The 14,485-nt window shown below is 42.6% G+C and overlaps 1 protein-coding gene across 5 annotated transcripts in view; it reads right to left on the minus strand.

Annotated features, from left to right (window-relative positions):
- Positions 1-6,995: 6,995 nt before the first annotated feature.
- The window catches only part of LOC310804830 (putative cytochrome P450 120), a 30,109-nt gene continuing 22,619 nt past the window's right edge, over positions 6,996-14,485 (minus strand). For 2 of the 5 annotated variants that reach the window (XM_083670188.1, XM_083670187.1), the window contains exon 11: positions 6,996-9,020. In XM_083670188.1, coding sequence (XP_083526314.1) covers positions 8,790-9,020 — 231 coding nt within the window. In that variant the 3' untranslated portion in view covers positions 6,996-8,789. The remainder of the gene's footprint in view (positions 9,021-14,485) is intronic. The other 3 variants (XR_014554220.1, XR_014554221.1, XR_014554222.1) reach the window with 3 other exon arrangements.

Genomic DNA, 14,485 nt, shown 5'->3' on the forward strand with positions numbered 1-14,485 from the left:
AGAGTAATCTCATTAGAATGAGGGGGTAATCTTGCAGAAAATATGCCGAACAAGTCTTACATACTGTATAAATTGTGAAAAGACAGTGACTGAGAGCATTCCAAGGAATTAGACTACACTACACTTTTCAGGAAGCGACAATTTTTACACCACTTCCTCTTTTGTTTTACCAAGAGTCAGTGAATAAGACAATGCCAAATTTCCTAGTGCTTCTCTGCTCTTCCCTCTCTGCAACCACAAGAACAACTTACAAAAACATTACCACTCTCTGCCCTTTCCCAGGGAAATGTGAATATGCTTATTCCATATTGTGGGACTACGAGGCTAGTCATTTTTGTAACCAAATATAAACTTTTTCTTCTTTGTTTTTTTTCATCTCAACAAACCACATATTTGTGAAATCAAGACTGCTTTGTGCATTAGATCTAACTAAACAATTAATTCCTCCATGTTAATTTCATGTTAGGACATTCACTGATTTTACATCATGGACATTTTTCAAACAAAACAAAATAGTTTGACTCATACCTCCATTACACAAAATGAATATCAGAAAATAGCCAGACCGCTATAAATTACCTCCGGTTTCCCAGACTGATAAAAAAAAGCAAGGCCATGGGAACAAGCAGCCTTTTGTTGCGTCTGTCTGAGTGATTGTTTGTAAACCCTGTTGCCTAACTGGGATAAAGATGCTTATTTCCTGGCCCTTCTAACTCAGTGCAAAGGTCATAACTTTGGTCTGAATGAAGCAGAACGTCCTCTCTAACTAAAGCCAACCGTATAAGGTCAGCTCCAATTTGGATGAGGATGGCCATAGGTTTCTATTTGATCTCGACTGGACTGGTCTGTTTTTAATGTTTGCTCCACATACTGCTTGATTATGGGAAACTGTGCTAAACAATTATTTAAGAATTTAAGCTGATACAGTATATAGTCATGTTAACATGGTAAGAAGACGTCCATCAATTATTCAGTGAAATCAGACCATCTAATTTGTTTTCACTCTACCCCTAGTAGATAGGGAAGGTAGCACTCTATTGGAGTTTTAAAGCTCAGGTAATGTGGCCACAAATGTAACCACTTCCATTATATTTGAAGTGCAAGTTGCTACATAACCAAGATAATGACTTATGTCTTGGTGTACTGACTGGAGTGAAGGTATGTAGTTCATTGCATATTACGGTGAACCTCTTTAAGGTTGCATTTATCAAGGTAAGCAGTCATTGTAACATGGTCAGGAGCCGGCCATCCAGGTGCTTGGGTCCTGGGGGAAGAGTGAGAGTAAATCATTGTGTTTGATCTTCTGCAAGGATATGGCCTGCATGCCACTCACCTCCTGGTGAGTGACCTTCTATCCCCTGCCCTGTGTAACCAGCATTACACTGCTGCTTCAACATCACCGCTTCCTCCCTCACAAGCTCGCACTGAGGCTCGATCTTAGGGGCCTCTGTATTGCAAACACATGTGACCGTCCTCTGAAACACCTGCGCCACTGGAGAAGCTAGCAATTTGACGGCTCGGATGGGTCTATTTCAACTTAAGGCACTCTATTTTCACCCGGCACAAAACGGACGCATGTCCAAGCACGGGGATATTGGCAATTTGTGTCGTTGGTAACAGATGAAACACCGCTGCGCTCACATGGGTGGAGTAGCGGTAAATAGAGGCATGTTTATGACAATAAGCAGGTCAAGTGCCATCATCTGGACTTTAATATTTCAGACACACCCCCTAAGCGCCACTGTCAGCGCCCCCAACAGCGCCTGCGTTTGCATCAAGACTGTTTTTTACGCCATTAAAATGCTGCTGCCGCTGTCTCTAAAAGGAGCTGGAGCCACAGTGTTTCTGAACATTGAAATAGTTATGATGTTATGAACAATGATTGCTTTCTTACGCTGAAATCAGTCAATGGACAAGGACAGACTTAAATCCACCCTTTGGCTCTGTTTACCTAGCTACTGTTACTAACCACTGACTGCTATAACTCATTGGTTGTGAAGGGTCATGGACAGGGGACTGATTGAACTGGATTGAATATAAAAATCAGGTTTTGTGGAGATTGTTGTTGGAGAATATAGCAATTGTAAAAGCGGTAACCCTTTTAACATTAGGGTACATTTCAGGGGAGGCTGGAGGAGGTAAAAATCGGAGGACGGTCTTATTGTAATGCATGGAACGGAATAAGGAATGGTATGAAACATGTTGAAACTGAGTGATGTTTACTTCAGTACAGGGTGTACCTATATACAAAATGAATACTAGTGCACTAAGGACTACAGCAAACCACTTTTTGGTACCCCAAGTACATGTACAGAGAATGTTACACTCACACACTTTCAGTACATGGGTTATAATAACTGTTTGTTCCAGTTTCAGAGACAGTTGAGGAGCCACAGTATAACCACCATGATGCAGGTCTAAAAACAGCTGAAGTGTTGTTCATTGTTGTTGCCATTAATGATTAAGGAGCCAAGACAGAGGATAGAAAGAGAGGGCGAGAGAGAGAGACAGAGAGAGAGAGAGGGGGAGAAAGAGAGAGAGAGATAGGCTCCTGGGATGAAAAATGACACAATTAAAGAGCCGTTCATAGCATCCTAGTGAGTAATGACCCCCTCTTCCTGTCAGCACTGGTGGTCCAGACAGACAAACAGAGCAGCAAGCAGAGAGACGAGGTGTGTGTGTGTGTGTGTGTGTGTGTGTGTGTGTGTGTGTGTGTGTGTGTGTGTGTGTATAAGTGAGATGAGCTTATGGAGAAGAGATGAGATGAGGGTGTGAAAGTGTGTGTTTAGAGTGTGTGTGTGAGCTGTGCTTGCATGGTGCAGAGATAAGGTGAGGGTGTGAGGGTGTGTGTTTAAAGTCTGTATAAGTGAGCTGAGCTTACATGGTGCAGAAAGGAGGTGAGTGTGTGTGTGTGTGTGTGTGTGTGTGTGTGTGTGTGTGTGCGTGTATGTGCGTGTGTGTGTGTGTGTGTGTATACAGTGCCCTCCATAAGTATTGGTATCACCAGTGAATATACCCAGCATCTGGTGGGGTCAATGGGCCGCAGACTTCCATTTCCAATACTTTTGGAGCCCTGAAATAGGGGGAAAGTACAACAATTTTGTATTTTCTAAATGGTGAACTCAATCTGAAAAAAAAACCCCATTGCATTAAAGCTGAGAACTACTACTTTGACCCCATAGTAATTGTTTGATTTCAAATCCAAACTGTTGGAGTATAAAGCTAAAATAAGACAAAAATGCTTCCTCTTTCCAATACTTATGGAGAGCACTGTAAGTGAATTGATCTTACATCCAAGTTTCAAAGAGAAGGGGTCAGTGAAAGGAGCAGAGACGGCAGGTGTGTATGTCTAGAATGTGTGTATTTACTAGGTTAAGAGCAGGTGTGTATGTCTATGTGTATTTACTAGGTTAAGAGCAGGTGTTTATGTCTATGTGTATTTACTAGGTTAAGAGCAGGTGTTTATGTCTTATCTGTGTATTTACCAGAACTCAAAGCAGGTGTGTATGTATAACACGTGTTTTTTTTTTTTTTTTTTAAAGGATTACAAATACTATGTGACCCAGGTCTGCTGTGTACTGTTTGTCAGCAGAGCATCCAGTACCACCAGAGCACCCCTCTACCTTCAATGTAATATAACACTGTTAATACCGTACTGTACTTACTTGAAGAATTGACTAGATTATTGGTATGAATGCACTTGACACCCTGGCTGTGACACATGGACCCTGAATCTTTCAGAGTCCTAATAGTCTCCTTCATCACCCTCTCCACTCCCGCCTAATGGAATGTGACAATAAAGGCTGAAAAATAAAAAAAAACTAATTATCTTTGTGCTCGCCCTACGTGACAGTGAAGAATGCTGTTTCAGGCTGGTAATTGATTTATTGTAGATTCTACCATAACATTAGTTGGCATGTAGTGCCAAGCGATACATTCACTACAGTTGAGGGCTGCAAGTTGTGTTACAAACAGACTAGAGGGAAAAAGGGTTCCAAATGGGTTCCTCATTTTGTCCCTGTAAGGGAACCCTTTTTGGTGCCATGTAGAATCCTTTGGGTTTCATGTAGAACCCTCGGTGGAAAGGGTTCCAAAAAGGTTCCCCTACAGGGACAAATCAAGAACTAACTAGAACCTTTTTTTGAGTGTAGTGGTGAATGGGTTTGCAGTAGTCGTTACTGTTAAAATGTTTTCTTGGCACACTTTGGGGCCGTTAATACCAATCAATCATCGCTTGAATGCCACTGTCTATTTGAGTATTATTGCTGACCATGTGCATCCCTTCATGGCCACAATTTACCCATCTTCTAATGGCTACTTCCAGCATGATAATGCAGCATGCCACAAAGCAAAAGTCGTCTCAAACTGGTTTCATGAACATGACAAAGAGTTCAGTGTCCTTCAGTGGCCTTCCCAGTCACCGGATCTGAATCCAATAGAACACCTTTGGGATGTGGTAGAACGGGAGATTCACAGCTTGAAAGTGCACCTGAAAAATCTGCAGGAATTGCATGATGCAATCATGTCATCATGGACCAGAATCTCAAAGGAATGTTTCCAACATCTTGTGGAATCAATGCCACGAAGAATTGAGGCTGTTTTGAGAGCAAAGGGAGGCCCTACCCAGTATTAGTATAGTGTTCCTAATAAAGTGTTCAGTGAGTGTATAGTTTCATGATTACAATGATTCAGTTGTGTATGCTGTTCTTACAGTCTAGACTCTAGCCATCTGTGTCCTCCCCAAGGTCTCTCCTCCCTCCCTCCTCCCTCCTACCATCCCTTTACTCCAGGTTGTGGTTTTATTTATAAATGTGACGTATTTACTAGTTTAGTTGACAAGGACAAATGCACAACCAATATTGCACCAGATTTAGCTACATTACAAAATGTATCCAAAGCGACTTCCATTGCAGTGAGTGCATACATTTTTCAGTATATATGGTCCCAGCGGGAATCAAACCCACAACTTTAGCGTTGTTAACGCCATGCTCTACCAACTGAGCCACAGAGGACCACTTTATCTCAGCTTTGAGATACGTGTGAGACTGACAACAACGATGATTACAGTTCTAGGGCTGCATAGGCACAGGAAGCTGGTTTCAATGGTTATTACGGTCCTTGAGGAAACTGGATGCAACTGTTATTACGGTCCTTGAGGAAGTTGGGTGCAATGGTTCATATGGTCCCGTTGGAAGTTGTGTGCGATGATTATTGCGGTCCCTTAGCTGCAAAGGAAGCTTGGTGCAACGATTATTAAGGTCCCTTAGCTGCACAGGAAGCCAATTCAATCTGTGACGATGGTATTGACCTGACCCCTAAGGGGCTGAGCTCTGACAGGCTGGCTTCCTGTTGGGCTGAGGCTATCTGGAGGGTGGAAGGGATCTTTTACCAGAGAGCTGATACAGAGAGACAGGATCAGAGAGACAGGATCAGAGAGACAGGATCAGCCATAGGAATGTACTACTTGGGTTTCTACAGTACCACTGTAATTGTAATGGTTGATATCCACTAAGGGAGGAATAGTAACTCCAGTTACACACACTTACTTATTACATTACTTGCACACATCTCTCTCCGAGCGGGCTCTAACTTTAGGTGCTTAATGTATTAATTAATTAATTAATTAATTAATGTATGTCAGTGAGATAAGTGGTCGGTCTGGATTTGCACAAAACAGAGACGTGTCACATTGGTAAGGCACATAAGCGCTGATTCATTCCTGATTCACTGTGACCGAAGGATGGTAGCTACAGTGCTTATGCTTTCTATAGAATCTATACTTTAGTAATTATGAGGAAGTAGTACCTCATAGTAATTGTTCGAAGTATTATTTGAAGTATAGAATAGAATACAAAAAAAAAGCGTCACTGTCCCAGTAATTCCGGAGGGCACAGCATATTGATGATGTTTTTATATCCTGCTATCTGTAACCAAGGTCTCTAAATGATTATAAACTATTCATTCACCGGACGATTCCTAAGGTGACCTACACAGGACATAGCTTAGCATGCTTCACTTATGGGTACAAAGCTTAGCAATTAGCGAGCTGTCCATACATATCCAGTGAGACCCATGCAGGGGTATATCCTGTGTCTTCTTCCTGGTCTGATTACCATGTGAATGGGCCGTCCTGTTAGGCTGAATGGCACAGTGCTCCTTGTAGCCGCCATGCTCTAATTAGCGCTGGTCATTAAAAACATGGCTGTCCCTTTGTAGTGACATCTGGTTCCCTCCTCTGCCTCCTGTATGAGAGGAGGATAAGAAACAGGAACGACCCCCCAAACACAAGGCAGACAGAGGGCTAGCACTTCCTCCTTGATACACTAAGGCAGGGGCATGGGGTGAGAGAGGTGTGTGTGTGTGTGTGTGTGTGTGTGTGTGTATGTGTGTGTGTGTGTGTGTGTGTGTGTGTGTGTGTGTGTCATGAGGAGCATATTACTGTAACTGCTCTGGAATGGGTGCTTACTGTGTGCCCCCCCCGCACCCCCACTCCCCATTTGAAAATAAAATATTTGTCTCCTCCACTTTTATCTTAGATGGTATTTGCTATAATTTCACTGTCATAAGGAAAACGATAACAATGTGCTTTAGAACTCTGCGGAGGCAGGCAGGTAGAGAGCCAGCTGGCTTTGGAGCATTGAGGCAGTACTTCTGATAGAATTGCGAGGGATGGACACAGTATTGGAGTTTGTTTTTCCTGCCAAGGTAGGTAGCGAGCAAACTGTTTGAAAAGTCTAAAACTATACAGAATTGCACAAAATGTGCTTACAGAAGGCCACATTTTGGATTATTGTCCTCCACACATTTTTGTAAAACCTACGCCCATGCTCTCAGGCATAACATATTGAGCCATCTAACCTTTAGTGGGTGCAGGATGGTGTTCTACAGTACTTCCACAGTGTAGGATGTAGAGTAGGAGTCAGAAGTCTACAACATGCGTTCACATACTGTCCACACAATGCTACATTAATGCAAGCCAAGTCAATACACCAGTGTGTGAGAAGGTAGCCAGAATGGTTTTAATTATACAGCACAGAAGAAGGAAAAGAATACAAGACATACAGACTGGTAGCTTGGAATTTGCTAACTATTGCACATGAAATTCAGATGGAAAAACAACAATAAGACTCATACATAACTCACATTTTGGAAATTGAGCTATTATTCATTCGTCCTTCTGTGCTCTGTCTGTGAGAGCAGGACTTCAACAGTGTGTGTGTGTGTGTGTGTGCGTGTGTGTGTGCGCGTGTGTGTGCGCGCGCGTGTGGTGAGCGACTCACCAGGAGCTGAAAGAAATACAGGTCTGTGCAGTGTACCATTGTTAGACAATAGCGTCCTTCACAATCATAGTAAATCACAAAGGATCAGCAGTATAGCTTACATTTCATAGATGTTTCACAAAGTCAGACTGAGCTGCTATTGCTGGTGATTTATAGAAGGCAATGGGAGTGTTTTCATTCAAATAGTTTGCTTTGAATTACAGATTTTACAGTTTTGATTGATACAGTATAAGACGCCTTACTAACTAAATACAATGAGGTAATATAATAAATATTTGTTCTAAATGTTCAACTACATGTGAAAAATACATTGAAAGACCTGGGCTGGTAGTTATCAAGGCTCTCAGAGTAGGAAATAGGTAACAACTGCTCCAAAATTCTGGTCCCACTTTAACGTATAGGAATAAAAGCAACATTTAGAATACGTCACGAGATGTCCTAATAGCACGATTCCTATGAGTAATTCTGTGAGGCTTGATAACATCAGACCCTGATAAAATCTTGTTTCAAAATGACCTTGAGCTAAATAATTATTCATACAATCAAATTCTGTCTACTGAAGAAAGGGCTACTTTAATCAATCTTCTAAACATTATTAGTATTTATATCATTATTCAACAAATAGGGTGTGTTATATTGAACTCTGAGATGCTCTACGACACTATTATTCACCACAGATATCATAATAAACTATGTGGTATTCACATTCACTAGATAAAGCTTGCATTTCATTGCTCTCTATGTGGTATTGAGGGCCCTCGTCTACAACAAACAAAAGGTTTCATTTGTGGATGTCTGCGTGAGGATGCGGGCTGCATGGTAACAGGCATGGGATAGCTACCTCTGAGTCATTTAAGCAGTAGTGGTTGCTAAGCAGTAGTGGTTGCTAAGTCAGAGGGAGAGAGGTGGAACATTTGGAGAGCCCATGGTGCAGTGGTGAAGTCTGAGGGCATTCCTTTGCTGTGTGTTTCTCTGGTGCTGCTACAGCATTGTTAAATCTTGATGCAGGGTTGGTTTCATACTGAAGCCTCTCTCATCATTGGTGCAGTGAACTGAAACCTCTCTCTCGTTGTTGGTACAGCACCGTTTCAAACTGAAACCTCTCTCTCGTTGTTGGTACAGCACCGTTTCAAACTGAAACCTCTCTCTCGTTGTTGGTACAGCACCGTTTCAAACTGAAACCTCTCTCTCGTTGTTGGTACAGCACAGTTTCAAACTGAAACCTCTCTCTTGTTGTTGGTACAGCACAGTTTCAAACTGAAACCTCTCTCATAGTTGATACAGCACCGTTTCAAACTGAAACCTCTCTCATTGTTGGTACAGCACCGTTTCAAACTGAAACCTCTCTCATTGTTGATACAGCACCGTTTCAAACTTTGGTGCAGCACTGTTTACATGTGATCTGGTCCCTTGGTTGGATTATCCTGCATGTCTAATTGATGATTGCTGGTGCTCTAGTCACTGGGCTGGGTTGTCCTGCCTGTCAGAATGGTGCTGTGGTCCCTGGGTTCAGTTTGATTGATCTTCGGGTCTCCGGTCAAGGCTGCCCTGCATATTTGATTGTTGCTCTGGTGTTTGGACTGGGCTGTCAGACAGGGTTGAATCACTTTGCTCTAGCCTTGTGAAGCTCACCGTCGGGTGGACGGAGGGCCGGGAGACAGGTAGCCATTTGTACTGCAGGTCCTGTGATGAGGGATCCCGCTCCCAATCAAAGTGCTGTAGCAGGTACCCACAGGCAGCCTGCAATAGAGATACAGTACGTATAAGACCTGGGTTGAAATGTATTTGAAATGATTTCAAATATCTTGAGCGTTTGCTTGATTCTGGCTGGAGCGCCAGATGGGAAGGGTTTGCACTTTTAGGACGATTCCATTGGTTGCTTTGTGCCAGGGAAACTCAATCAAGCACACGTATTGGAAATGATTACAAATACAATTTGAAGGCAGGTCCGGACATGACATGACATGTACTCTGGGATGGAAGACATGGAAACAGAATCCCCATTGTGGGGATTCTGCAGAACTGAATACATGTTTATTTTATCATTTCTTTAATCAGAATTTAATCCCGCCCTCTTTTTGTATTTTCACCGTTTACTGTGGCAGAAGAAAGTACAGAGGGACAGAAGTGGCAAAACCAGGACCTGTGGGGGGGGTAAAGTACACTACCTGTGCACTGTCAGGAACGTTACTGCTCAGCCACAATGCCATGCAGATTTATTTTTTTACTATTATTGTTCTATATCAGTGCTTTTGCAATGATTAATTCTGTGCTGCATGTAACCATCTGTCCAATCTACAAATCAGCCCAATCTGGCGCTTGTCTGACATCCAAGTCTATTTTAAATATGAAGGTTTCTTTTGCACAGTTGAATGCTTTTATGGGAAATGGGGTTCTTCACAGTGCTGTTCAATCAAAACTACAGGGTGTCTGCAGTACACAACAGGTGTGAATCTGCAATGTAGTCAACAACATAACAGAGTAATGCGCTCCTTGATTTGATACCACAGTACCACACATACATGTTTATTGTATTGTTCTTTCAGTGCTTTGGCAGTGATTAATTCCCAACGTGATTTTTCGTTTTTAAACTGCATGTACCATCTGTGCAATCTAGTACTACCCAAATCTGCCATCTGTCTGACATGCAAGTCATAGTTCTGTTTAGGGTCACAATGTCCGATCAGTCCATGGAAAAGTGGCCTTTTGGCATGACAAGCCCTCTCTAAAGTGACCAGTCTGATGCTAACTCTACATGAGTGACAGCCAAGCGTCCTTCCCTCTTCCGAAATCTCTGAGTGCCTTTGCCAGGGGCGGCCAGGGGCGGCGAGGGGAGGGGTTGATGGGAGCGAGTGGAGAAGGATGACTCATAGCTCTGACCTACATCCCTGGGTGTCTCCAGAGTCTCTCCTCTGGCCACATCCATTCAGTCACCAACATGGGCCAGTGCCACTAGAGTTAGGATGATGGGGCCTCTGTAATGCTTGACTACTGAGAATACATACAGTTAGGTCCATATATATTTGGACTCTGACACAATGTTTGTTATTTTAGCTGTTTACCAAAACATAATCAAGTTACAGTTATATAATGAATACGGGCTTACAGACTCTCAGCTTTAATTTGAGGGTGTTCACATCCAAATTGGAGGAAGGGTTTAGGAATTATAGCTCTTTAATATGCAGCCCCCTCTTTTTCAAGGGACCAAAAGTAATTGGACTATTGACTCAAAAGCAGTTTCATGGACAGGTGTGGGCTATTCCTTTGTTATGTCTTTATCAATTAAGCAGGTACAAGGTCTGAGTTAATTCCAAGTGTGGCATTTGCATTTGGAAGCTGTTGCTGTGAACGCACAACATGAGAAGGCTTGAAACTGCTCATGATCCGAAGCATACCACATCATCTATAAAACACGGTGGAGGCAGTGTGATGGCATGGGCATGCATGGCTTCCAGTGGCACTGGGTCATTAGTGTTTATTGATGATGTGACAGAAGACAGAAGCAGCCGGATGAATTCTGAAGTGTTTAGGGATATACTGTCTGCTCAGATTCAGCCAAATTCAGCAAAGTTGATTGGACGGCACTTCACAGTACAGATGGACAATGACCCAAAACATACTGCGAAAGCAACCCAGGAGTTTTTTAAGGCAAAGAATTGGAATATTCTGCTATGGCGGAAGTCAATCACCTGATCTCAACCTGATCGAGCATGCATTTCACTTGCTGAAGACAAAACTAAAGGCAGAAAGACCCATGAACAAACAACAACTGAAGACAGCTGCAGTAAAGGCCTGGCAAAGCATCACAAAGGAGAAAAACCCAGCATTTGGTGATGTCCGTGGGTTCCAGACTTCAGGGAGTCATTGCCTGCAAAGGATTCTCACCAAGGTATTAAAAATGAACATTTTATTTATGATTACGTTAATTGGTCCAATTACATTTGAGCCCCTGAAAATAGGGGACTGTGTATAAAAATGGTTGCAATTCCTAAACGTTTCATACAGTATTTTTGTGCAACCCCTTGAATTAAAGCAGAAAGTCTGCCCTTCAATTGCATCTCGATTGTTTCATTTCAAATCCATTGTGGTGGCGTACAGAGCCAAAATTATGAAAATTGTGTCACTGTCCAAATATTTCCAGACCTAACTGTACATACTGATGCAGGTTAGAGGTAATGCTGGGTTGCGGTCAATTCCATTTCAATGCAGGAAGTATGTCGAAATTCCAAATAATTTTTTCTACTTTTGGCTCTACACTCCAAATCAAACAATTACTATTAGGTTTAAGTAGAGCTCAGCTTTTATTTGATTGGTATTTGTGTACATATTGGTTTCACCATTCAGAAATTACAACACTTTTTATGACAGATAGTGTTTACAACACTATGCATAAAAACCGTTGTAAACTCTTGGAGTGCAGAGCCAAAAGAAGACAAAATGCTTCAAAGTCCCATTACTTATGCAGGCCACTGTGCATAATATAATATAATAACTATACAGCATGCTTTTTTAATTACCTTGTCTTTAACAATGTTTTTGAAAAATAGAGTTTAGGTAAACATCATGAAAATGTATTGCACACCAAACCTGTCAAAGGGTGTCAACGATACACAACGGGCGTGAATCTGCAATGTAGTCAACAACATATCAGAGTAATGTGCTCCTTGATTTGAGAAACTAATTATTTTAAGTGCATTGAGGTTCTGACCAGCAAAAGGAATGTTTGGATACAACGCACCTTCTAGTACATGAATCACACACTCAAGATGGTTGCCATGGTACCTGTCTCGAAGATATGCTCTTGTGGATGTGTCATCACTGTTCAGTTACTAAGAGAGAGGTTGATACAAAGCAATATCCCCCCTATACTGATACCACAATTGAGCAATCACATGATGATGCACAGTTTATCCTGTGCTTGCCTTTCAATGCAAACAAAAACCATAATACTCAAGTCTGAATAGAAGCAGCTATATATTAGTCATAGGCAGTGATGATTTGTATACAGGATGCAGTGTGTGTGTATGTGTGTGTGTGTGTGTGTGTGTGTGTGTGTGTGTGTGTGTGTGTGTGTGTGTGTGTGTGTGTGTGTTTGCTTCAGCCATATAGCCAGTCAGTACTGTATTTGTATTCATGATGCAGCGTGTCAAGGATGCAGTGTGTGTGTGTGTGTGTGTGTGTGTGTGTGCGTGTGCGTGTGTGTGTGTGTGTGTGTGTACACAAGCTCACCCATTATCAACATCAGGATTGAGTCATCCTTCACAACAGCAGTATGTCAGTATGCAGCAGCCTGCACCAGTCTACAAATCATTACACTGGAGCAGGGAGTTTTTTATTCTAGGAATGACTGACATACCCACGATCCTGCAACCATCCTGAGCTTTGATCTCTTTTTTTTGTTCAAATTCCCTATTTTTCCATGGTCCTGAAATATTATGCAGTTCCATTGTGAGTGATGGGGAGGACTGTGGTCTTGACAATAACTTGTTTCAGAAAAAAATAATTAAAAAGGTTTCACTGCAGGGTTGAACTGAGGGATGGGGCTGGAGAAATGTAACCACTCTCAATTTCATACAGAGCTATGGATGCAATACTGACCATCCATGAGATACAAATGATAGTTTTAACAATGTTTTGAAGCTATACAGTGTTTGTTCATAATGGCATTGTTTACAAAGTAAAACAAGCTTATATTTTGGGCTATGCTGTGGTAAGACAGTTGAACTAAGCTTATGAGGCATTTATAAGATTCTTCAAGAATCAATGGATTAATTGAGTTCTAATTCACTCATTTTAAGAAGAGACCTGATATGGAACTCTTTGTCATGGAAAACAAGATGCAATTTTGCAATTCAGTAAGTCAATTTATATTCACTCTTTGTGTGTGTGTGTGTGTACACGTGCGAGCGTATGTGTGTACGTGTGTGTGTATGCATGTGTGCATCGGTGTCTGTGTGTGTGCGTGTGTGTATGCATGTGTGCATCGGTGTCTGTGTGTGCGCGTGTGTGTGTATGCATGTGTGCATCGGTGTCTGTGTGTGTGCGTGTGTGTGTATGCATGTGTGCATCGGTGTCTGTGTGTGTGCGTGTGTGTGTATGCATGTGTGCATCGGTGTCTGTGTGTGTGCGTGTGTGCGCTCATCAGTGTGTGTGAGAGGCTTAAGCAGCTGCCATTGTTAAAACAATCGTTGCCGGGGCGGTGTCGTTTTCAGAGTGCAATTACTGAACATCCTGTGTCACCGGCACAAACTGCGAACAGCAAACAGGGGACATCAATATCCCCGTCAACAGGGTCTGGCTGTGTGATGGAGGGATAAACGCCCTGGAGACCAGACGCTGTGACTCCTGCCTGTCAAAGCCTCCGGATACAGTGGCACACACCCATCACACACATCACTGGCGACAGGAAACAGATCCCTGCCCACTCCCCATTCTGTTGTCAAGGCAGCACACCTGTCCTGTTCTCACCTGCCTCCCACTCTGTGCTGTGCGTGTGTGCGCGCGCGCGCGTGTGTGTGTGTGTGTGTGTGGACAGACTACCGCAGCCAGCGCCTACTCGTGACGCCAGTGAGAACCCCATGCAGGTGGTCTGTTCATACAACCAACCAGTACCCTCAGGCAATACTTAGCAAGGTAACAGCACAATCCCTTCAGCCAAGAGGACTCCCTACAGAATCTCTAAATCCATGTCTCCTGAGAGCTGCTCTACTTGCAAGGAAACTGGCTACAGCTGTTAGTCAGACAGACTGATTCTATTCGCCCCACTTTAAACAAATTACAACTCATGAAGGCTTTATAGAGCATTCTCTTCAAGTCTTCATAAACTCTACACAGATGTGTTATAAACAGTCTATAAGCCTAGTCGTATGACATGAAGGGTGATATGTCATACGACATAAAGGTGTGACATAACAGATCACTCTAATGTGACAATCCACTATGTCACATCCCAAAAACACCTCAGATAAACTAAGATGTTATGGTAATAGTGACATAACATGTGACATTATTTGTCAGATGGAAAGGACACAGATAGTGCCTTAAAAGGGTTATGGACAGGTGTCACAAGGAAGCCCTTACCACCCAGCTACCTCTTCATACTAACACACCCACACACACACTGCAGCCAGTGGTTGTGTAATCAGTGTGTCCCATGCCGACTGCATTGCAGTCACACTTTCCGTACCAACCAATGGTTGCATACC

This window comes from Argentina silus (assembly GCF_951799395.1).
Source record: "Argentina silus genome assembly, chromosome: 5".
NCBI lineage: Eukaryota > Metazoa > Chordata > Actinopteri > Argentiniformes > Argentinidae > Argentina > Argentina silus.